Consider the following 26792-nt stretch of genomic DNA (forward strand, 5'->3'; position numbering starts at 1 on the left):
GCATGGAGGAGGAGGTGTGATGGTGTGGGGGTGCTTTGCTGGTGACACTGTCTGTGATTTATTTAGAATTCAAGGCATACTTAAACAGCATGGCTACCACAGCATTCTGCAGCGATATGCCATCCCATCTGGTTTGTGCTTAGTGGGCTATCATTTGTTTTCCAACAGGACAATGACCCAACACACCTCCATGCTGTGTAAGGGCTATTTGACCAAGAAGGAGAGTGATGGAGTGCTGCATCAGATGACCTGGCCTCCACAACCACCTGACCTCAACCCAATTGAGATGGTTTGAATTGGACTGCAGAGTGAAGGAAAAGCAGGCAACAAGTGCACAGCATGTGTGGGAACTCCTTCTAAACTGTTGAAAAACATTCCACGTGAAGCTGATTGAGAAAATGCTAAGAGTGTGCAAAGCTGTCATCAAGGCAAAGGATGGCTACTTTGAAGAATCTGAAATATAAAATGTTTAACACTTTTTGTTTAACACTTTTTTGGTTACTACATGATTCCATATGTGTTATTTCATAGTTTTGATGTCTTCACTATTATTCTACAATGTAGAAAATAGTTAATATAAAGAAAAACCCTTGAATGAGTTGGTGTGTCCAAACTTTTGACTGGTACTGTATGTAATGGGGAATTGATTGACACTAACAATGAAATGCTAACAATTCACACAATGAAGTTATGAAACAATGAATTTGACGGAGAGAGCGCTTTCTGGAGAGAGACGTGCATTGTGCAGCCACACTCGCCTTCTTCTTGGACTGTGCCATCTACGCAGCCTCCGCAATTGATTCGTCTCGGCCTCCGCAATGGATTAGTTCACTGAGATGAGCGCGAATAACACAGGTGTCTCGTGTGCCATAAATAAATAGCTGTATATTTGCTACTGCTCGACGGAAAAAATCTTGGTCAGCCAACAGCCTATTGACCAAACAATCGACCAGTCTAATAATTTGGGTCAGCCGTAGATCTCCCAGTAAATCCAAAGAGAGTTCAGGGCACTATGAAGCAGTGAAGATCCAAAAGGAGATGTGATGCCTGTCTTGGTCAAAGTGTAAAGGGGTCCCAGGAGTTTATCTCGATTACTGTCCACTCTTATCAGTCCTCTCTGACTCTAGTGCTGCCACCCCTGACCTCCTGTCCTCTTCCAGTGCCCCTGTATGTAACTCTTCAATTCCATTTTCCTCACAATAATGTCATGAGAAATTGAGCCTGCCAGCAAGCGATCTATCATTGTCCTACATCTCATTCTCCTCTGCCCTCTGCACTCTCTCTCTCTCCTTCTTGCAGAGATTCTCTATTTTTGTTTTTCCTACATTCTCTCTTCCTAATAGCTTCATATGTCTCCCTCTGCTAGTGCTTTATCTTTTTCCCCTTTCTTTTTCCATATCCTGATATTTTGCCTCTCCTTTTGTCTCAAATTCTCTCTCATACCCTTTCTACCCCTGTCTCTGTCTCTCTTTCTGTCTCTCTCTCTCTGTATATCTCTCTTACTGTCTCTGCACATATATCATACCACTTTCTAACACTCTCTCCCAGTTTCACCACGTCTCCATTTAATTCCCTCTCACTTTCATCTCTCTCTCGCAGCACCTCTTTGGCCTCAATAAAACATAAGACAAGTTGAATCTCTATCTCACTGTATAATCTGTGGTATTCATCATCCTGCATGCGGTAACCTGGGGATAGGCTGAGTAAAAAAGACACAAAAAATACATGTGCAGTCATTGTGGAAATCAACCTTTGGCCTCTATTAGTTTCAGCCTTCACCATCCTGAGAGAAAAAATGATTTACTTCCCAAAATGTTAAAGTCCACTATCCTCGCATTTTGTTTCTATTTCTATCTGAGTGGGTGGAGTCCAGTGTTATATAATTTTACCTGAAGGGATTCCTGAGGATATCAACAATACCATACCATCATGTGGGGTAAATATGTATTTAACCTCTCACAAATAAGGCAACAGGTTCCTATCTGCAGGTTAAAAAACTGTCAAGTTCCTAGTTGCATAGTCCAGTAAAATAAAATGGGGGAGCTATAATCAATAAAGATGACTGTATATTCAAGTTCTGCCATTAAAATGGAAACGGATGCAGTTGGCAAGCTCTTTATGTTATGGATTGTTATTACTTACTATATGGTAGTATGAATCATCGGAGGAAGTTAAACAGCTTTTTATAAATCATTTGCCTTTTCATAAGTCATCTCTTAGATTTAAAACTGTGTGAGAGACTTCTTCCATATTTTTAATTTAGGGGAGAGGATGTGGCCTAAAGCATGTCCTTGAGAGGGCACGGAGACACTTCAGTGACATATAATGGCTTATCATCATTAAGTTGTTGTGGTGATAGTGATTTGAAGCAGTAGAAGCCATGTTTTATTTTGTTCTGTTTCACGCCTAGACATACCGGTTATACTTGCCGTACTGACCCCCATGTGTCCCAATTGAGGTAATGTTTATGGCAGAGAAGTATTGTGCCGTTAAGCACAGACATTTTTCAACCATCAACAGCATCTCCATCACCAACAGCACGCCTGTACATTATAATGACATCGGCCTACCAGTTATTTTCTTAAAAAATGTATATTGCTCAATGGGATCTCACTGGTGTACAACCACCATTTTCATCCATTAAGTTACGTACAGTGCCTTCGGAAAGTATTCAGACCCACTGACTTTTTCCACAATTTGTTTCGTTACAGCCTTATTCTAAAAATGATTAAATCTTTTTTTCCCTCATCAATCTACACCCAATACTCCATAATGACGAAGCAAAAACTTTTATTTGTTATTTTTTTGCTAACTTATTCAAAATAAAAAACTGAAATATCACATTAACATAAGTATTCAGACCCTTTACTCAGTACTTTGTTGAATCACCTTTGGCAGTGATTACAGCATTGAATCTTCTTGGGTATGACTCTACAAACTTGGCACACCTGTATTTGGGGAGTTTCTCCCATTCTCCTCTATTGATGCTCTCAAGCTCTGTCAGGTTGGATGGGGAGCGTTGCTGCAAAGCTATTTTCAGGTCTCTCCAGAGATGTTCAATCGAGTTCAAGTCCGGGCTCTGGCTGGGCCTCTCAAAGGACATTTGGTGCCTTTTGGCAAACTCATAGCAGGCTGTCATGTGCCTTTTACTGAGGAGTGGCTTCTATCTGGACACTACCATAAAGGCCTAATTGATGGAGTGCTGCAGAGATGGTTGTCCTTCTGGGACGTTCTCCCATCTCCACAGAGGAACTCTAGAGCTCTGTCAGAGTGAACATCGGGTTCTTGCTCACCTATCTGACCAAATCCCTTCTCCCCCGATTGCTCAGTTTGGCCGGGCAGCCAGCTCTAGGAAGAATCTTGCTGCTTCCAAACTTCTTCCATTTAATATTGATGGAGGCCACTGTGTTGTTGGGGACCTTCAATGCTGCAGAAATGTTTTGGTACCCTTCCCCAGATCTGTGCCTTGACACAATCCTGTCTCGGAGCTCTACGGACAATTCCTTCGACCTCATGGATTGGTTTTTGCTCTGACATGCACTGTCAACTCTGGGACCTTATACAGTGGCTTGCAAAAGTATTCACACTCCATGGTATTTTTCCTATTTTGTTGCCTTACACCCTGGAATTAAAATAGATTTTTGGGGGGTTTGTATCATTTGATTTACACAACATGCCTACCACTTTGAAGATGCAAAATATTTGTTATTGTGTAACAAACAAGAAATAAGACAAAAAAACAGAAAACTTGAGCGTGCATAACTATTCACCCCCCAAAGTCAATACTTTGTAGAGCCACGTTTTGCAGCAATTACAGATGCAAGTCTCTTGGGGTATGTCTCTATAAGCTTGGCACATCTAGCCAAACTGCTCCAGCTCCTTCAAGTTGGATGGGTTCTGCTGGTGTACAGCAATCTTTAAGTCATACCACAGATTCTCAATTGGATTGAGGTCTGGGCTTTGACTAGGCCATTCCAAGACATTTAAATGTTTCCCCTTAAACCACTCGAGTGTTGCTTTAGCAGTATGCTTAGGGTCATTGTCCTGCTTGAAGGTGAACCTCCGTCCCAGTCTCAAATCTCTGGAAGATTGAAACAGTTTTCCCTCAAGAATTTCCCTGTATTTAGCGCCATCCATTATTCCTTCAATTCTGACCAGTTTCCCAGTCCCTGCCGATGAAAAACATCCCCACAACATGATGCTGCCACCCCCATGCTTCACTGTGGGGACGTTGTTTTCGGGGTGATGAGAGGTGTTGGGTTGGCGCTTTCCTTGGGTTGGCGTTTTCCTTGATGGCCAAAAAGCTCAGCTTTAGTCTCATCTGACCAGAGTACCTTCTTCCATACGTTTGGTGAGTCTCCCACATGCCTTTATGGGAACACCAAACGTGTTTGCTTATTTTCTTCTTTAAGCAATAGCTTTTTTTCTGGCTACTCTTCCGTAAAGCCCAGCTCTGTGGAGTGTACGGCTTAGTGTTCCTATGGACAGATACTCCAATCTCCGCTGTGGAGCTTTGCAGCTCCTTCAGGGTTATCTTTGGTCTCTTTGTTGCCTCTCTGGTAAATTCCCTCCTTGCCTGGTCCGTGAACTTTGGCAGGTTTGTTGTGATGCCATATTCTTTCCATTTTTTAATAATGGATTTAATTGTGCTCCGTGGGATGTTCAAAGTTTCTGATATTTTTTTACAACCCAACCCTGATCTGTAGTTCTCTACAACTTCGTCCTTGACCTGTTTGGAGAGCTTCTTCGTCTTCATGGTGCCGCTTGCTTGGTGGTGCCCCTTGCATAGTGGTGTTGCAGACCCTGGGGCCTTTCAGAACAGGTGTATATATACTGAGATCATGTGACAGATCATGTGACACTTAGATTGCACACTGGTGGACTTTATTTAACTAATTATGTGACTTCTGAAGGTAATTGGTTGCACCAGATCTTATTTGGGGGCTTCATAGCAAAGGGGGTGAATACATATGCACACACCACTTTTCTGTTTTTTAAGTAATTCTTTTCATTTCACTTCACCAATTTGGACTATTTTGTGTATGTCCATTACATGAAATCCAAATAAAAATCCATTTAAATTACAGGTTGTAATGCAACAAAATAGGAAAAACGCCAAGGGGGATGAATACTTTTGCAATGCAATGTATAGACAGGTGTGTGCATTTCCTAATCATATCCAATCAATTGAATTTACCACAGGTGGACTCCAATCAAGTTGTAGAAACATCTTAAGGATTATCAATAGAAACAGGATGCACCTGAGCTCAATTTCGAGTCTCATAACAAAGGGTCTGAATACTTTAGGTATTTCTGGTGTTAATTAATGTGCAAAAATGTAAAAAAAAAACGGTTTTTGCTTTGTCATATGGGTTATTGTGTGTAGTTTGCTGAGGAATTTATTTTATTTAATCAATTTTAGAATAAGGCTGTAACGTAACAAAATGTGTAACAAGTCAAGGGGTCTGAATACTTTCCAAAGGCACTGCACCTGGTCCTTATGAGGTATCTGTAATACCATTAATCAATGTCTTTCACAAAGGGAGGGGTAAATGTCACCCCCAATCTTTATCACTGTGTTAATTTGTGTATCTCCATGGCGATTGATTTGCCTAGTTTTTTATTTTATTTTATTTAACCTTTATTTAACCAGGTAAGCTAGTTGAGAACAAGTGCTCATTTACAACTGTGACATGGCCAAGATAAAGCAAAGTTAAATAAAGGTTAAATAAAAAAATGTAATAAAAAAATAATAGAGGCTGTTCGACTTCTAATCTCACTGCAACCCCACTTCCAGGTCTCTGATGACTACTTTTTTTCCTTTTCCGTCTCTCTCTCCTCCAACCCTACCCACTCCGCCCCATCCAGGTGGTCATGCGCCATTGCAATCTTCGCTATCTCTCTCCCACTACTCTCTTCTCTTCTATCCTATAAATCTCTCCCTTCTGCTAAATCCTTCTCCCTCCTGTCTCCTGATTCTGCCTCTTCGACCCTACTCTCCTCCCTTTCCGTGTTCTATGACTTGCACTGTCCCCTTTCCTCCCAGCCGGCTCGGCCCTCCCCTCTTGCTCGGTGGCTGAGAGACTCATTGCGAATTTACGGAACAGGGCTGTGGGCAGCTGAGTGAAAATGGAGGAAAGTTTAACTTCCGGAGGATATACAGTATCATCCTTTCACTCCCTTCTCTTTACCTTCTGTTCCTCTGTATCCGCTGCTAAATATCACTCTACATTTCAAGCTTCTGCCTCTTACCCTAGGAAACTATTTTCCCTCCCTACCTTCAGGCTATGCTCAAACCCTACACCCCAACCCAAGTACTTCGTTCTGCCACCTCTGGACTCTTGACCATCACATCCCTATGGGAGGGCAGCTCCCGCTCAGCCCAGTCAAAGCTCTTCTCTGTCCTGTCACCCCTAAGATGGAACCAGCTTCTCCATGAAGCTAGGACAGCAGAGTCCCTTCCCATCATCCAAAAACATCTGAAACCCTAACTCTTCAAAGAATATCTTAAATCATCCCACAGCACCCCACCTCCCAAAAATGAACGTACCTTTCATAAACTAACACTCGCACTTGACTTTTTTCCCTCCTACTAGCACTGACTTTGCTGATAGTTACTGTCATAAGATGCCACCTTTCCAACAAGTCAGTTCATCACATTTCTACCCTAATAGAGCTGCCCCGGTCAACTGTAAGTGCTGTTATTGTGAAGTGGAAATGTCTAGGAGCAACAACGACTCTGCCGCAAAGTGGTAGGCCACACAACCTCACAGAACGGGACCATGGAGTGCTGAAGGGCGTAGCAAGTACAAATAGTCTGTCCTCGGTTGCAATACTCGCTACCGAGTTCCAAACTGCCTCTGGAAGCAACAAGCCTAAGATCACCATGCACAATGCCAAGCTTCGGCTGGAGTGGTATAAAGCTTGCCGCCATTGGACTCAGGAGCAGTGGAAACTCGTTCTCTGGAGTGATGAATCACGCTTCACTATCTGGAAGTCCGACGGACACATCTAGGTTTGGCGGACGCCAGGAGAACAAACGCTACCTGCCTGAATGCATAGTGCCAACTGTAAAGTTTGGTGGAGGAGGAATTATGGTCTAGGGCTGTTTTTCATGGTTCAGTCCCCTTAGTTCCAGTGAAAGGAAATCTTAACGTTACAGCATACAATGACATTCTAGACAATTCTGTGCTTCCAACTTTGTGGCAACAGTTTGATGAAGGCCCTTTCCTGTTTCAGCATGACAATGCCCCCGTGCACAAAGTGAGGTCCATACAGAAAAGGTTGGTTGAGATCAGTGTGAAAGAACTTGACTAGCAGCAAAGAGGGACCAACTCCATATTAATGCCAATGATTTTGTAATGAGATGTTCGACAAGCAGATGCCAACATACTTTTGGTAATGTAGTGTCGGAGACTCCAAGTAAGAGTTTTTTGGGGGTAATTGCTAATCCAACCATTTGGAAAACAGGTATTTGGTCCTTTACTTCCATAACATCTGAGCTCTTAGGAATCAGTTGAAGGCCACTATAGCTTTACGATAAGATATGGAATGAATCCAATGTTATCTCATTAAACCAATGCCTATAGGCTTATAGAAGACTTAAGGTTGGTGGTATAGAGTATAAAATAACGACTTGCACTAGATAGTGCAAGTTGTGATTACTACTCTATACCACCAGCTTTGGTTATTCTATGGAGGATCAAAATCTGATGTTATTTGTCAGTTATTTTCTGCAAAATTCAACTGTTATAGTCAAACATTGCTGTCAAATGGAAGTTAGTCAAACATTGCTTTCGGGGGGCAATTTAACACCACACCAAATCGGCATATTTAATTCAGTCATATAATTTAGTATTATGCAAATATCTTAATTCCCCTAAGTCACTCTCATTTAATAACGCTCCGTTATTTCCACTACATTGTTTCTTTTTCATCAAAACTGGGAGCTTTCGCAGAGAATTTCCAGAAACAAATGACGGTCGTTTTCCCTTGGGTATGGCTCTCTGCTGTTAAAATAAATGAAGCAGTGGATTGAAATCCTTAATTGGTCTCCCTGAAACTCTGCTTCCAAGCCTCCTGTATGTGAGAAACACTGTACATGCTAATGTGGGAGCAAGGACTTGATTATAAATTCAGATGTATGACACTCAGTATGTGAAAGTAAGCTTCGACTGTGACACCTTAACTTCCCTTAGGTACTGTACCTTAACCTACGTGTAGGCTACCACCTTGTGATTAGGGCCTGTTAGTGTTTTGTTGTTTGTTTTGATTGTGTTCAATCTGTGCAGGCAAATCATCAGCATTAGTTATGAGGACAGGGCATATGAGGGTCGCTCACTTTGTATTCAGATCCTGTGTGTGTGTGTGTGAGATCGCCCCTAGTCTTTCCTCTGGCTATCCCTACTGTTTCCATTGCTGAAGGAACACTACATAACTTTGTAAAGTCCCAATTTTTACAATATTTACACCCATCAAATCAATTGTATTCTACGTGCATTTGGAGCGATTTTAGATTGCCAGACTTGAATCGAAAATTGACATAATCAGCATTCGGTGTCCTGTTCACGTCCCGTTCTGGTTTCATTCTATCCTTTTTTTCACACGTATAGCCTTGGGTGATCCCTTTGGCACTTCTTGGAGACTAATGATGGCCCAGAGGCCCTACATCGCTACAGAAGGGTATTGCACGCACACATGCACACACATACACTCACACTCACACACACACACACACACACACACACACACACACACACACACACACACACACACACACACACACACACACACACACACACACACACACACACACACACACACACACACACACACACACACACACAGATGGCTGCATGTCTGACCACTGGCCATGTGTCGCAGATTTTGCCAAGGGGAGAACAGGGGACTGGGGACTACAGGGCTGTCAGATGTCTCTTTTTGATGAGCTCTTTGCTTTCTGGTGGTAGGATTGGTAGGATTAGTGAAGCAAACACAACATAATCCATTTGTGTTTCAGCCTGATAACAGATATTGGATGAGAGCATAAATCAGCACTTTGATAAGGTTTAGATGAATTATTCGAGTTTTACTTATTCATTTATTACAATTTTACTTCATGTATTTGCACATATGATACATGTAAAGAAATGCAGGACTGAAAGTGTTCCCCAAAATAAATTGTGATTAGTGAAATATGACCATACTCTCTGTATAACTGCCGTATTACTACAGTATACCTCGCCCCCTCTCTCTGTACCTCTCACTGTTTCTAATCCTATGTTTACAGCAGCAGTGGGATGAAAGAGTTCATCGGTAGTGATTAGCCTGAGTGACAGACTTATTCTCATCCACCCTCACACTGCTCTGTGAGCCATCACTGAGGTGAATAGAGAAAACATTATTGTCTTCAATGTCACCACAGTACGCCGTAGTGCACGCAGACCTTTAATATCCAGATACAATAGAGCCTTTCTCTGTGATTAGCAGGACAATGTCACGAAACAGGGTAACATAGAGGACGTATCTCTCTGTTTCTGTTCTTGCATTACTGTATTGAAAGTCGTGCTCAGGGTGTATGGTATTCGTCTTAATAATTTTCAAGGTGGTTCGTTACAATGTTTTTTTTGTCCAGGACCCCCACTTGAGACTTGCTAATACACTAATACCACACAATAGCCACTCAACAAAAAGAGCCTTATATGATGGCAGTTTCATGCTCCTTCTCTTTAAATGTCTTTACTGATTATAGTAGTAAAACCAGACCAGAAAGTGAGATAGGTAGGTCGTCCCCTCAATTAGAGCGAAGTAGAGTACAGTAGTCTCCTGTCCTTGTCATGTTTTTAGAACAGCCTATATATGTAAGGTGACATAGCAGAAAACGGGATGTCATGTGCCACTATTTTTTAGGAAACATTGTCAATTTATATCGCGGGACATTTGTTTTACATGCATGCCATTTAATATGCTAGTTGGAAGGTGATATGTAGTTAAACAGCCTTTGGGAAGGGGTATAGTTGGATGGAGGGATGAAGACTAGGTGAATAGTGGAAAGATGGATGAAGAGGGAGAACATGCTGTCCAGGAGAATCTCCTCCAGATACCTCTCGCCAATAGGCCTTTTCATTCCCCTATTTAAAAAGCTGTAATTGCATCATTTTTCAAGGCCCTTGTCTCTGTCTGAGGACTAGGCTGGTCCCATTAATCAAACTAATGGAGAAGTAAGTGATTTCAAAATATAGGCTTTGATCATGTTTCTCTCAGCCCACCCTGTGATCACTCTCTCCACTGTCTTGTCTTATGCCCCTCAAGTATGGCCATAGCTGTAATTGTGTGTGTGTGTGTGTATGTGTGTGTGTGCTGAAGGGTTTTTAGTGATTTTCATTGACTTGTCACTAAAGGGAGATCTTATGGTGTACTAAGCTTTGACAGCTCAATGTTTCCCTGGCTTGATGGTCGTCCTTTCCATGGCTGTAAGCTGTTACATAGGCATCACAAAATGGCTGGCCTTAAAGCACAGTGCAATATTAAAGAGCATTATATCCCCAGGAGCCATAGTTCAGACACTTTTATTGATCTTGATGAGAAAAATTGAATGAAAGTGCTCCTCAGGTGTATTGGAAAGCTTGGAGCTAGCTATAAAGCCCTGTAGTCATTACTTACGGCCACTTTTAGAGCGCACTGGAAATTAGATTCTGCCCAAGCAGGCATTGACCACAGTTCAAGAAAACTCTCTCTCACACACACAGGCATACACACACACACACGCCACCCCACCAACCCACACATGTTCCACAGAGACAGGGATTCACAGAGATGTGATTGATATATAAACAATAACCACAAGACATAATAGAGGCGTCCTGTGTGTTCTGAATTGTATTTAGTATTGACCTTAGCTTGGCTTGTCAACAATAAAAGCTTTGTAAATTACAATAGATGTGATGTTTTCCAAATAACCCCCATTGTGCACTTAATGTGTATTTGAAAGAACCTCTCCAGTCACCTGTCTGACCGTGACATGTTTTTGGTGAGCCACCTGAAAACACCAGAGTTGTGAAAAACTGAGTTTAAATTGTGAAAAACTGAGTTTAAATGTATTTGGCTAAGGTGTATGTAAACTTCCGACTTCAATTGTATGTAGCAAAGCCCAACCTCCATATGAACACCATTTCTTCCCTGGGAGAGGAGAACAACTATACCTGAAAGCCACACTGTGTTGATTGATTATTTCTCTCAACCAATATTGGGTGTTCTCACTTTGAAGTGGCCTTGTTTGTGTTCTTCCTGACTTGAATGGCTATTTTGAAGTACATTAGGAGGTGTGAGAGAGGGGGGGAGAGTCAGAGAGAGAAAGAGCTAACAGGAGGCGTCTGAGCCTTGGGAGTCTGTCTGACACTTTTCTACTCATCACCTCCTGACAAGGCTGTCACATCTTTATACGACCTTCCCTTTTTTGCCCTGTTTTCAGCTGTTTTGATTTTCCTCTCTTGGCAGTCTCTCCAGTGAGAGAGTGTGAGTGTGTGAACCCGTAGCCTGCAGCAGAGATTAGAGGACTACCTGTGCCTACCTGGTGGGTAGTGTCATTTCCTCAGAGGCAATGTGAGAACAGGCATGATGGGATTGATAGGCTTTGACAACCACAAGTGTTCCACAATGACACAGCAGTGGGGGGGGGGGGGGGGCATCACTGCAGTGGAAATCTGTTAAAACTTTTCTATTTCGCTAGCTATGTCAGAGCTACTAAACTTTCTGGAGAGAAAACTCTTTGGCCAAAATACATAGTGTTTCCATTGGAAATCTATCCCATGCCATTCTTCACTGAATACTGTTCTTAGTTTTATCAATTAGATAGCTTTACATCCCAATAGGACTGCCTTTGGATTACTGCTTATATGCCATCATCTTTTTAAGAGGCTTCTTAGGTGTATTATTATTATTAAAACGGGAGAGTGCCAAGGATCTACTCACCTGAAGCACTCCATAGTTCTTTATTTATTATTTAACCTTTATTTAACTAGGCAAGTCAGTTAAGAACAAATTCTTATTTACAATGACAGCCTACACCAGCCAACGCTGGGCCAATTGTGCGCCGCCCTATGGGACTCACAATCACGGCCGGTTGTGATACAATACAGCCTGGATTCGAACCCGGGTGTCTGTAGTGACGCCTCTAGCACTGAGATGCAATGCCTTAGACTTCTGCGCCACTCGGTCTAAGGCACTAGATGTTGGTGTTCCACCCATTTATACTGATGGTGGAACACTTGATTTTAGCCTGTTGTATTTCTGTTGTCTATGTTGCAGCCGCTGTTGTTTTGTTTGGAGCTGTGGCAGTAAATGTGCATGATTACTTTTTCTTGCGAATTGTGAATGACTGAGCAAAATCTGTGTTTTTGTTTGACGTTTGCTGAACGACCACTTCATTGGTCACAAAGATGAGGCTTTAGATATGTACAGTTTGTAATCTCTGAGGAATATAAAAGCAGAACACCCAATCATATCATCCATATGCACAGCTACAGTTACATGTTTTGAAAACACTATATGTGATATCAGCATCGTATTTATTGGTACATTGAGTGACACTCGAACCTACCCTCCCTATGTGTAGCATTATGTCCTTTTCCAGCTAATTACAGATGAACACAAGGTATCGGTGTGTTTAATATGTTTCTTCTCCATTAAGTATCTGGATTACACCCATCAATTTTTCAATAAAATTTCCATTGAGGTAACATCATGGATTCAAAACATAAACCCCCTGCAGGTGCAACGCATAGTTTATGTTCCAGCTGTACGGAAAGGCACCTTGTTGAAATGTTAAGTCATGTCTATCTTCCTGCTGTGCCAAGACACTTTGATTTTATCATTATTGTACATCTAAGACACCTTGTTAAAATGCAACGTTTGTGTATTATTGTTGCTACACATTAGGAAGTTCCAATTGCGATTGAAGTCACAGTAGCACATGCTTCACACTATTAAATGTGTTTTGCCAAAGACTGCTCTATGTTTGATATACGGTCTTTCTCTTGTCTTCTTATGCAGAAAATATCCTAATGATAATGATGCGCTGGAATGCATAAAAGGCACACTGAAGCACTTTATGAGTTTTGAACTCATAGACCAATGTTGTGGCATGCATAAACAGCTACAGTATATCAGGTCGCTCATCTACCGTCAAACACTCAACGATCAGGGTAAAAGCCTCACTGTTTGAGATGCAGTTTTCTGACTATGTGCGGAGCAGTCTGGACTCATAAATCAGACGTTTGCTATTTTACGTACATTTTTGTACCTCCATTAAGTATAATATGTTACGCTACGTTACAAATGGAAAATGGTCTGCCCACTGGGTACACATTGGTTCAATCAACATTGTTTCCATGTCATTACAGGGACATTTTTTTGAACCAACGTGGAATAGACAGACGTCTGTGCCCAGTGCGTGGTTACTTAAGACAGAAACGAAAGTAGGGAGGTTGGTCGAGGAGGATGGGTTGGTGTATACCGCAATCGTCTAGCAATCCAAAGGTTACGTGTTCCAGTCACGTTGGGGACAACTGTAGCATTTTAGCTAACCCTTCCCATAAACCTTTTCCTAAACTGAACCTAATTCTCCTAACCTGTTTCGTAAATTCTCTGAACCTTTGTTGTTAGTTCTCCTAACCTTTTACATAAATTCTCCTAACCTTTGTTGTCAGTTCTCTTAAACAGCAACGTACATTCTCAGAAGACGCAACAAGCTGCCTCATACTATAAATCCTCCAAGACGTATGATAAGTTATGTCATCCAGTTCATATGATATTGTCTGACCGGGTAAGAATTATGACACTATACGTCCTCCAATCCGTATGTTATTGTACGACCATTATTCCATTTGTAATGTAACGTAACATATCATACTAAATGGAGGGATTCAAATGTACATCCCAAAAGCTATGAATGGCCCTGAGGCCAGGTTGATTGGAGAAGAACAGGGCTTCTGTTTGGCCACCATGATTCATAACTACTGTGTTTCATTTACTGGAGGACTAGACTAGATCTAAGACAGGGTACCCCATATAGTGTACCCTAGGACCGGTAAACACATATGGTACGCAAATATGTAACTGGCCAATTGACCAGTAAAGTATTTACTACATTTTACCTCCTATATAATATTGACCATAGACTGCTTAAACAATATTCCTGAAGTTTAATAGACTGTAGTTGATTTTTAGGTCAAACTCTAAGGTACCTAAGTGTTTAGCTTTATACTAACAGAGATGTCTAGACTCAGGTCTGATCTCGTTTCCACAGCAACAGAGGACTGTAGGAGATGAGGCCAGGGTCCCGTCCATTGTGAGTATTTCATGAGGGGCCTCATTACGGCTTGGGTGCCTTTGTAAGAGTGGCACAGAATTAAACAGTGAGCTTTGACAACTCATCATTGTCCATCCTTTCAAACGACTGTCTGATCTAAAGCCCTCCTGAACCCTTCAGACCACTGAATGGCCTCATTCCAGAGCGAGACATCCTCTGGTTGCTATGTAGCAATGCCAACGACCTGTTCCTGTAGTAGTGATGATGTTGTCATGTTACAGCATATCATTACAAAACAGGTCATACACAGACACCTAATTAGTAAGTATGATAGGAGTAACACCAACACTGTTTACGATGGCATAGAAGCACCATTAATTTTATACCAAAGCCACTGTAGCATCCTAATGTTTTTTCTACCAACATTACACAAAAACGTGTTCATTACAGTACATTCATAAAGTTTTCAGACCCCTTGACCTTTTCCACATTTTGTTATGTTACAGCCTTATTCTTTGCTATGAGAGTCGAAATTGAGCTCAGGTGCATCCTTTTTCCATTGATCATCCTTGAGATGTTTCTACAACTTGATTGGAGTCCACCTGTGGTAAATTAAATTGATTGGAAATGATTTGGAAAGGTACACACATGTCTATATAAGGTCCCACAGTTGACAGTGCCTGTCAGAGCAAAAACTAAGCCATGAGGTCGAAGGAATTGTCCGTAGAGCTCTGAGACAGGATTCTGTTGATGCACAGATCTGGGGACGGGTATAAAACAATTTCTGCAGCATTGAAGGTCCCCAATAACAAAGTGGCCTTCATCATTCTTAAATGGATGAAGTTTGGAACCACCAAGACTCTTCCAAGAGCTGACCGCACGAGCCAAACTGAGCAATCGGGGGAGAATGGCCTTGGTCAGGGAGGTGACCAAGAACCTGATGGTCCTCTGACAGAGCTCTGGAGATTGGAGAACCTTCCAGAAGGACAACCATCTCTGCAGCACTCCACCAGTCAGGCCTTTATGGTGGAGTGGCCAGATGGAAGCCACTCCTCAGTAAAAGGCACATGACAGCCCGCTTGCAGTTAGCCAAAATGCCCCTAAAGGACTCCCAGACCATGAGAAACAAGATTTAACTCTTTGGACTGAATACCAAGCGTCATGTCAAATCAAATCAAATCAAATTTATTTGTCACATACACATGGTTAGCAGGTGTTAATGCAAGTGTAGCGAAATGCTTGTGCTTCTAGTTCCGCCCATGCAGTAATATCTAACAAGTAATATAACCTAACAATTTCACAACATCTACCTTATACACACAAGTGTAAAGGAATGAATACGAATATGTACATAAAAATATATAAATGAGTGATGGCCGAACGGCATAGGCAAGATGCAGTAGATGGTATAGGATACAGTATATACATATGAGATGAGTAATGTAGGGTATGAAAACATTATATGAAGTGGCATTGTTTAAAGTGGCTAGTGATACATTACGTCAAGATGGCAAGATGCAGTAGATGGTATGGAGGAAACCTGGCACCATCCGTACGGTGAAGCATGGTGCATGGTGCTGGCAGCATCATTCTGTGGGGATGTTTTTCAGCGGCAGGGACTGGAAGACTAGTCAGGATTGATGGAAAGATGAATGGAGCAAATTACAGAGAGATCCTTGAAGGTGCCAAAGGTGCTTCAACAAAGTACCGAGTAAAGGGTCTGAATAGTTATGTAAGTGTGATATTTAAAAAATGTTTTTTACCTGTTTTTGATTTGTCATGATGGGCTATTGTGTGTAGATTGAGAGGGAAAAAAAATATTTAATACATTTTAGAATAAGGCTGTAACGTAACAAAATGTGGAAAAAGTCAAGGGGTCTGAATACTTTCCGAATGCAGTGTACAATTGAATGATCCAAATGAGGTGGAATACCTGTTAGCGCAAGTTGGAGATCATAATCCTTTATTCCAATAATATTCCAGGAATATAACCATAACCTCCCTGGCTGGAGCATGTAAAGGTCATTCAATAAATATATTAATTAGGTTAATCATTATGGTTTTTGTTATATTCCTGGAATATTTTTTGAATAAATGGTTATTGTCTCCAACTTGAGCTAAGAGGTTCTAGAACAGTTCAGTTGAAAACACACAGTAGGTGAGATATGGGAAACCAAAACAAGCTCACACCTGATGTTATTTCCCAAATTATTGGAAATTAGAAAAATTGTCAATAAAATAAATCTAGCTAATTGTGCTTCTCTCAATGTGTGAAACATATAAAAATAAACATTCTCACTGCTCTTGACATGCAGCTTAAGAAGCTCAGGGCCCAGTTCTTCTAAAGTTATCTATCCGGATTTTGGCTATCGGATAGGATTAAATGCATCGATATAGAATGAATAGAACACCAGGAGGGTTAACTTTTAGAAAACTAGGCCCTAAGGACCGAAAAATTGCTGCTGAAATGCATCTACTCTGACACTAAATTAAAAGTGAGTGTTTTGTTTAATCAAGTCTGATCTCAACCATGGGATGCAGAGATTAACTTTAATTTGAAGGCATAATTCATTTTTGAACTTCTTGACCAAAAATGTAAAACAGAGAGAGCCTGAGTGATTATGTTTTAAAGACAAGACAAACAAGCTTGCAGGTCTTTGTTTTAATACTCAAACAAGGGATCCACAAGACACAGAGAAATGTTTAGAATGTACAGTACATTGGCTACATAGGCAGGCTATTTATTGGCAAAATATCTGATCTGATTGGTCAAAAGACCAATTAGTGTCGAAATATCAGAATTGGCAGCCATTGCATTGTGAATATAGACACAATTGATGATTCCTTAACCTTATATTCAATGCCAAGAAGCTTAATGTATAATGCAGTAGCATCACTGTAAATCTGCGCACGACCCACGTGGAGTTCCAGGTCTCCGGCAGCTTCTGGAACTGCCGGTCTGCAGCCAACAAGGCTGAGTTCATCTCAGCCTATGCTACCCTCCAGTCCCTAGACTTCCTGGCGCTGACGGAAACATGGATTACCACAGATAACACTGCTACTCCTACTGCTCTCTCTTCGTCTGCCCACGTGTTCTCGCATACCCCTAGAGCATCGAGCCAGCGGGGTGGTGGCACTGGAATCCTCATCTCTCCCAAGTGGACATTCTCTCTTTCTCCCCTGACCCATCTGTCTATCTCCTCATTTGAATTCCATGCTGTCACAGTTACCAGCCCTTTCAAGCTTAACATCCTTATCATTTATCGCCCTCCAGGTTCCCTTGGAGAGTTCATCAATGAGCTTGACGCCTTGATAAGTTCCTTTCCTGAGGATGGCTCACCTCTCACAGTTCTGGGTGACTTTAACCTCCCCACGTCTACCTTTGACTCATTCCTCTCTGCCTCCTTCTTTCCACTCCTCTCCTCTTTTGACCTCACCCTCTCACCTTCCCCCTCTACTCACAAGGCAGGCAATACGCTTGACCTCATCTTTACTAGATGCTGTTCTTCCACTAATCTCATTGCAACTCCCCTCCAAATCTCCGACCACTACCTTGTATCCTTTTCCCTCTTGCTCTCATCCAACACTTCTCACTCTGCCCCTACTCGGATGGTATTGCGCCGTCCCAACCTTCGCTCTCTCTCTCCCGCTACTCTCTCCTCTTCCATCCTATCATCTCTTCCCTCTGCTCAAACCTTCTCCAACCTATCTCCTGATTCTGCCTCCTCAACCCTCCTCTCCTCCGTTTCTGCATCCTTTGATTTTCTCTGTCCCCTATCCTCCAGGCCGGCTCGGTCCTCCCCTCCTGCTCCGTGGCTCGACGACTCACTACGAGCTCACAGAACAGGGCTCTGGGCAGCCGAGCGGAAATGGAGGAAAACTCGCCTCCCTGCGGACCTGGCATCCTTTCACTCACTCCTCTCTACATTCTCCTCTTCTGTCTCTGCTGCTAAAGCCACTTTCTACCACTCTAAATTCCAAGCATCTGCCTCTAACCCTAGGAAGCTCTTTGCTACCTTCTCCTCCCTCCTGAATCCTCCTCCCCCCCCCCCCCCCTCCTCCCTCTCTGCGGATGACTTCGTCAACCATTTTGAAAAGAAGGTTGACGATATCCGATCCTCGTTTGCTAAGTCAAATGACACCGCTGGTCCTGCTCACACTGCCCTACCCTGTGCTTTGACCTCTTTCTCCCCTCTCTCTCCAGATGAAATCTCGCGTCTTGTGACGGCCGGCCGCCCAACAACCTGCCCACTTGACCCTATCCCCTCCTCTCTTCTCCAGACCATTTCCGGAGACCTTCTCCCCTTCCTCACCTCGCTCATCAACTCATCCTTGACCGCTGGCTACGTCCCTTCCGTCTTCAAGAGAGCGAGAGTTGCACCCCTTCTGAAAAAACCTACACTCGATCCCTCCGATGTCAACAACTACAGACCAGTATCCCTTCTTTCTTTTCTCTCCAAAACTCTTGAACGTGCCGTCCTTGGCCAGCTCTCCTGCTATCTCTCTCAGAATGACCTTCTTGATCCTAATCAGTCAGGTTTCAAGACTGGGCATTCAACTGAGACTGCTCTTCTCTGTGTCACGGAGGCTCTCCGCGCTGCTAAAGCTAACTCTCTCTCCTCTGCTCTCATACTTCTAGACCTATCTGCTGCCTTTGATACTGTGAACCATCAGATCCTCCTCTCCACCCTCTCCGAGTTGAGCATCTCCGGCGCGGCCCACGCTTGGATTGCGTCCTACCTGACAGGTCGCTCCTACCAGGTGGCGTGGCGAGAATCTGTCTCCGCACCATGCGCTCTCACCACTGGTGTCCCCCAGGGCTCTGTTCTAGGCCCTCTCCTATTCTCGCTATACACCAAGTCACTTGGCTCTGTCATATCCTCACATGGTCTCTCCTATCATTGCTATGCAGACGACACACAATTAATCTTCTCCTTTCCCCCTTCTGATAACCAGGCGGCGAATCGCATCTCTGCATGTCTGTCAGACATATCAGTGTGGATGACGGATCACCAGCTCAAGCTGAACCTCGGCAAGACGGAGCTGCTCTTCCTCCCGGGGAAGGACTGCCCGTTCCATGATCTCGCCATCACGGTTGACAACTCCCTTGTGTCCTCCTCCCAGAGTGCTAAGAACCTTGGCGTGATCCTGGACAACACCCTGTCGTTCTCCACTAACATCAAGGCGGTGACCCGATCCTGTAGGTTCATGCTCTACAACATTCGCAGAGTACGACCCTGCCTCACACAGGAAGCGGCGCAGGTCCTAATCCAGGCACTTGTCATCTCCCGTCTGGATTACTGCAACTCGCTGTTGGCTGGGCTCCCTGCCTGTGCCATTAAACCCCTACAACTCATCCAGAACGCCGCAGCCCGTCTGGTGTTCAACCTTCCCAAGTTCTCTCACGTCACCCCGCTCCTCCGCTCTCTCCACTGGCTTCCAGTTGAAGCTCGCATCCGCTACAAGACCATGGTGATTGCCTACGGAGCTGTGAAGGGAACGGCACCTCCATACCTTCAGGCTCTGATCAGGCCCTACACCCAAACAAGGGCACTGCGTTCATCCACCACTGGCCTGCTGGCCCCCCTACCTCTGAGGAAGCACAGTTCCCGCTCAGCCCAGTCAAAACTGTTCGCTGCTCTGGCACCCCAATGGTGGAACAAGCTCCCTCACGACGCCAGGACAGCGGAGTCAATCACCACCTTCCGGAGACACCTGAAACCCCACCTCTTTAAGGAATACCTAGGATAGGATAAAGTAATCCTTCTAACCCCCCCCCCCCCCCTTAAAATATTTAGATGCACTATTGTAAAGTGGTTGTTCCACTGGATATCATAAGGTGAATGAACCATTTTGTAAGTCGCTCTGGATAAGAGCGTCTGCTAAATGACTTAAATGTAAATGTAATGTAAATGTAAATCCTTCAGGAATTAATCTCAGTGCATTACTGCATAAAGACCTCAAATTGATATTGAATAGTCCATGGGCATATGGGAGTACCCATCCAACTCTGAACATATCCATCAATAAATGTTAGCTTTGTTGAGACCTTAAATCCCCCTACCAGTAATTCCATTTTAAAGTCATAAATATCTATATTATATAATTATCTGTGTTGACTAACTCTAGAGACATGCCTCAGGATGCCTCACTTCTCTGATTGTAGATCTTTCTAGATCTAATTGTGAGATTCAGTTACATTAACATTATGGCATATAATAGCTATCTGAAAATGCTGCTCCTGAGTCTGATTTCTAGCCTACAATCATATTTTTCTCCAAAGCTTCATTTTGCATCATCTCTTCAAGTGAATAATAAAAATAAAAACACAACTGAATTTCTGGCAAGAGGTGTTGATGAGACGTGTTCTGCAGGTCACGAGTTGACGTCATTGCCATAATGTGATAATACTTGTAACCTAATCAAACTTACAGTATAGAAAAATCACATAATGATGTTTGATTCATAGCTGAAGTACTATAGACAAACAGCAGTCACTCCCACACAGACAATTTGTCTAAAAATGGTTCCTGAACCTCATTATCCATTTGACTTGATGACGTCAAATTCCTGGAACAACTAAGGTTGAGGCTTATCTAACAACCGTGCTTCTACACCTGCATTGCTTGCTGTTTGGGGTTTTAGGCTGGGTTTCTGTACAGCACTTTGATATATCAGCTGATGTAAGAAGGGCTATATAAATACATTTGATTTCAACAACCAACAAACCCGCAAACACCAGTGCTTTCACCTGATAATAAGCTACCTGATACCTACAGTGCAATGGAGCTCCCCTGCTCTTTCTTCTTGGCTACAACACCCTATTTTCATTGTGGTACCCACTACTATAGGCCCTGTTGCCTACATCTTGGTGGGAGATTATTTGTCTCCAGCTCTCAGCCCCAGGATATGATCTAGTGACACAGTGCTCATTGTTTTTACATTGCTGAATAAATCTGTAGTGGGAAACTAAGTTCAGCAGCTGTTTCCTATATTTCTGTGTTTCTAACGATAGCGACGGGCTATCTGTTTGAATGCAAGTGTGGTTGGATGGCATATGGCCCCTATAATTTCAGAGTGAGTAAGAAACGGAGCATTCAACCGTGGAGGTAAATATTACTCTTGTGTTCAGCGGAAATATTCAACGAGACCAAGCTGGAAATGCGTGGCATTAAAATCAAATCATGACTCTTCCAAGGTTAGAAGATCGATCTGCAGCTTTCAGGCTGTGCTGGGTGCTATTATTGATGAGCACACTGTTGTTAGGTAAAATGGTGAAGGCTTTTAAGTTATACTGTATGTAAGGATGATATGGGGCTATCAATCTAAATGTCAGTATGGCAAAAGGGATCATTTGGAAGGTAATGACAACAATTTACAGATGAGGACAAGCATAGATATGGTAACCATGACAGATGTCATGCGTGAATAGTCATGTGATATGTGAAAGAGCTATACTGTGCCTTTCTTAGCCATTAAGATGGAGCACTTATTTATTATGAGTAACCATGATGAACCACATAGCAATTCAGATTTTCAGGGGGTGCTGCAGCACCCTCAGCACCCCTACTTCCCACGGCTATGGTTAACCATTCAAGCCTGTGTACTTGAGTTTGGACTCCCTACTCTTATGTTGTTATGCATTAAATCTTTAATTTCTTTATACTAATTTCCTTCTCCTCTTCCTTCCCCCCTCTTTCTATCTCTATGCAGGCTGTGGAAACCAACCTGGCATCCAAGGACAGCCATTGGGTTTATGCCAATGAGGTGAGATCAATACTGCATTATTATATTTATACATCACATTTATTCAGTTTGCTTCGTTGCAGTTGCATTAGCTGCCAATGTACGGATAGACATGGATTAAAACCAATAATACTTTCACTCTGACTTCTTCCATATTTAGACTCATAAGCAGTATAAAAGCTCTCACACCATGCCACTTTGTTTCTATCTGAGGGGTTCTATACATTATTGACCAAATAATTATTAGTTATTGAATTCACAGCACTTCGGAAGCCAAAGCAGTTTTTTTACCTGTTTCTATGTTGATCTGACATTGCATAAATGGGCTTCCAAATGGGCTTTAACATCAATAAATGCCAAGCACTTTGTGAATACCAAATACTGTGCTCTGTGCCATGCCTGAGACCAGCTGGGCACCTTTGCATTGATTCAGGCTGATTTGCTGAGAAGGACCATAAGTCCTCTGATGTCCCAATGCTAATGGAAAAAAAGTATGTTTCTAACGTAACTTGATGTCTTTTTATTAGCGTTTATGTGCTTCCAGAGTACACTTTTAAGTTGACCTAACCACTAACCACAGTGAACGCACACACACACACACACACACACACACACACACACACACACACACACACACACACACACACACACACACACACACACACACACACACACAAATGTACGCTCACACAGACACATGGGTCTTTCTAATAAACTAGGGTACCAGTGAGCATTTCTTTTTTTCTATTTGGAGCTATTACAAAGTCATTAATAATAATTTGCCCTTTTTTTATTGTGAGTACATTAAGATACAGTATAAAGGGGGAACATAGATACATTCAATGTAATTCATGAGTTGAATCAAAACCTACAGTATGTTTAAACCCATTCTCATGCTTGGAGTCTTCACAGATTTGAGATAAAGCACTACCTTGCTTTCCTTGCATTTATGATACAGTTTGTTGTTATATCATATACTAAGCATTTAACAAATACAGTTGAAGTCGGAAGTTTACATACACTTAGGTTGGTGTCATTATAACTCGTTTTTCAACCACTCCACAAATTTCTTGTTAACAAACTATAGTTTTGGCAAGTCGGTTAGGACATCTTCTTTGTGCATGACACAAGTCATTTTTCCAACAATTGTTTACAGACCGATTATTTCACTTATAATTTACTGTATCACAATTCCAGTGGGTAAGAAGTTTACGTACACTAAGTTGACTGTGCCTTTAAACAGCTTGGAAATTTCCATAAAGTGATATCATGGCTTTAGAAGCTTCTGATAGGCTAATTGACATCGTTTGAGTCAATTGGAGGTGTACCTGTGGATGTATTTCAAGGCCTACCTTCAAACTCAGTGCATATTTGCTTGACATCATAGGAAAATCAAAAGAAATCAGCCAAGACCTCAGAAAAATAATTGTAGACCTCCACAAGTCTGGTTCATCCTTGGGAGCAATTTCCAAACGCCTGAAGGTACCACGTTCATCTGTACAAACAATAGCACGCAAGTATAAACACCATGGGACCACGCAGCCGTCATACGGCTCAGGAAGGAGACATGTTCTGTCTCCTAGAGATGAACGTACTTTGGAGCGAAAAGTGCAAATCAATCCCAGAACAACAGCAAAGGACCCTGTGAAGATGCTGGAGGAAACAGGTACAAAAGTATCTATATCAACAGTAAAACGAGTCCTATATCAACATAACCTGAAAGGCCACTCAGCAAGGAAGAAACCACTGCTCCAAAACCGCCATAAAAAAGCCAGACTACGGTTTCCAACTGCACATGGGGACAAAGATCGTACTTGTTGGAGAAATGTCCTCTGGTCTGATAAAACAAAAATAGAATGTTTTGGCTATAATGACCATCGTTATGTTTGGAGGAAAAAGGGGGAGGCTTGCAACCTCCAGCATCATGTTGTGGGGGTGCTTTGCTGCCGGAGGGACTGGTGCACTTCACAAAATAGATGGTATCATGAGGAAGGACAATTATGTGGATATATTGAAGCAACATCTCAAGACATCAGTCAGGAAGTTAAAGCTTGGTCGCAAATGGGTCTTCCAAATGGACAATGACCCCAAGCATACTTCCAAAGTTGTGGCAAAATGACTTAAAACCTCTTTGGGAAAGGTGTACCGCCCGTCCTCGACAACATCTGGTGAATTTGCAGAGCGCGAAATTCAAAGTACAAAATTTGTAATATTAAACATTCATGAAAATACAAGTGTTATAAATCGGTTAAAAGCTTAATTTCTTGTTAATCCAGCCGCTTTGTCAGATTTCAAAAAGGCTTTACGGCGAAAGCATACCATGCATTATCTGACGACAGGGCTCCATGTTAAAAAGCATTGAAAACATTTTCCAACCAAGCAGAGGCGTCACAAAAGTCAGAAATAGCGATAAAATAAACCACTTACCTTTGAAGATCTTCCTCTGTTTGCAATCCAAAGGGTCCCAGCTACATCACACATGGTTGTTTTGTTCGATAAAGTCTTTCTTTATATCCCAAAAAAGTCAGTTTAGTTGGCGCGCTTCATTCAATAATCCACCGATTTCCCTCATTCAAAATGCATACAAAATGAATCCCAAACGTTACCAATAAACTTCATCCAAACAAGTCAAACAACATTTCTAATCAATCCTCAGGTACCTTAATATGTAATTAAACGATAACATTTAAGACAGAGAATAGTATGTTCATTACCGGAGATAAATAACGAAGTGTGCGCCCTCACCGGAGCCTGAAACTCTTTCTAAAGACTGTCGACATCTACTGGAAGCCCTAGGAACTGCAATGTGGGAGGTATTCCTTTTATATTCCCATAGACAGCCATTATAATGAGTGGTGAGCCCCCCAAAAAAAACATTTCCCGGATGGATTCTGCTCGGGTTTTCGCCTGATTTGTCAGTTCTGTTAAACTCACAGACATTATTTTCACAGTTTTGGAAACTTTAGAATGTTTTCTATCCAATACTACCAATTACATGCATATCCTAGCATCTGGGCCTGAGTAACAGGCAGTTTACATTGTGCACCTCATTCATCCAAACTTCCGAATACTGCCCCCTATCCTTTTCAAGACATCAGTCAGGAAGTTAGAGCTTGGTCGCAAATGGGTCTTCCAAATGGACTACGACCCCAAACATACTTCCAAAGTTGTGGCAAAATGGCTTAAGGGCAACAAAGTCAATGTATTGGAGTGGCCATCACAAAACCCTGACTTCAATTCCATAGAAAATTTGTGGGCAGAACTGAAAAAGCATGTGCAAACAAGGAGGCCTACAAACCTGACTCAGTTACACCAGCTCTGTCAGGAGGAATGGTCCAAAATTCACCCAACTTATTGTGGGAAGCTTATGGAAGGCTACCCGAAACGTTTGACCCAAGTTAAACAATTTAAAGGCAATTTAAAGGGATTTTTTACTAGGATTAAATGTCAAGAATTGTGAAAAACTGAGTTTAAATATATTTGCCTAAGGTGTATGTAAACTTCCGACTTCAACTGTAAATTACACATTGACTTTGGTCCTGTGAAATTCCTGGATATTGCTGTCGGACTCTTGTCTTGTATGAAGATCTCGGAAGTGTACTGTAAACTCGTAACATTTCATATCTCCCTATGTTACGGTGTGAAAACAGTTTTCATGGGCACACATAACCAAAATAATGTATGTAATTGCAAAATCCAATGCTTTCAACAGAAAGAGTAATTTTAATATGATTAATAAAACAAAAATCGATTCTGTCATTAACAGGGTTCTTCAGTAATTACGCATAATAGTTGTTTGATGCGCGTTTGATAGCTGTTTAGTTACAGTATGTGGAGATATTATCACACAACATAAACTGATTCAGGAAAGGATTTTATGAATGACAGTCGAGTGATAAAGACCTTGTGTGAAACTGCAAATGATTTAACAGCCAAAGTGCAGGAATTAATCTCCAGGACTGATCTCCAGGACTGACAGAACATTTTGGTGTCTATGTTGTTACCGCGGTTAATATAATTAGCCTACTTCGTGGACAACATTAAATCAAGATTCCTAAATTAAGATTACAGTCCGTGTACGTTTTGATCGTTTGTTTTCCAAGTTGTTGCATATAAAACCAAAAACAACGTAATATTTCAATGTTCAAATGTGGGTGTGGTTAAATGTGGAATGCCTGGTCAAGTGCACAGCCAACACTTCCTGTCCTTTCAAAGTTGGTCGTCACCCTTCTAACTCCATTCTATTAATCTATTATCTATTCATTAATTGATTAATTTCTGCCCATAAAGTGCCATAGTGGCAAGATAAGGTAAGATTTCTGCAAACTATTTAGTGTGTATTGACTTAATCAACTGCTATTACTCTAAATACTTAGCTGACTAATATTTCCTAGCTACCTAGAAAACCATTGGTGATCTTATTAAATTATGCTATACAGCCAAAACAACAGTATCTATTCTTGCTGTGGCTGTCCAATGAAATTAAACATCCAACCAGTGCCTCGAGTGTCATGCTGTAGGTCTAGAAACAACCCCTAGACACTTGTGGAGATCTGAGAAAATTGGACAGGCGTAAGCAATACTGCCAAAATTCCATCAAGCCTATCAGAGGTTAAGGTGGAGCACTCACCATGTCACCACCCATCAATCCCTTTCAGATTTCCAGAAGTGTCTAGATTCTGGGCAGTAGGGGCTAGGGGTTGTTTCTGGACAGGCCATGGGTGTTATGGTAGCTCAG

At 42.1% G+C, this 26792-nt stretch overlaps 1 protein-coding gene across 1 annotated transcript in view; it reads left to right on the top strand.

Moving 5' to 3' along the window:
- LOC106607602 (glutamate receptor ionotropic, delta-1) overlaps positions 1-26792 on the top strand; it is a 483227-nt gene that overhangs the window by 305555 nt on the left and 150880 nt on the right. The window contains exon 5 of the mRNA XM_014204697.3: positions 22022-22075. Within this exon, the coding sequence (XP_014060172.3) occupies positions 22022-22075 (54 nt within the window). The remainder of the gene's footprint in view (positions 1-22021; positions 22076-26792) is intronic.

This window comes from Salmo salar, chromosome 01, assembly GCF_965601325.2.
Source record: "Salmo salar chromosome 01, fSalSal1, whole genome shotgun sequence".
Classification (NCBI taxonomy): Eukaryota; Metazoa; Chordata; class Actinopteri; order Salmoniformes; family Salmonidae; genus Salmo; species Salmo salar.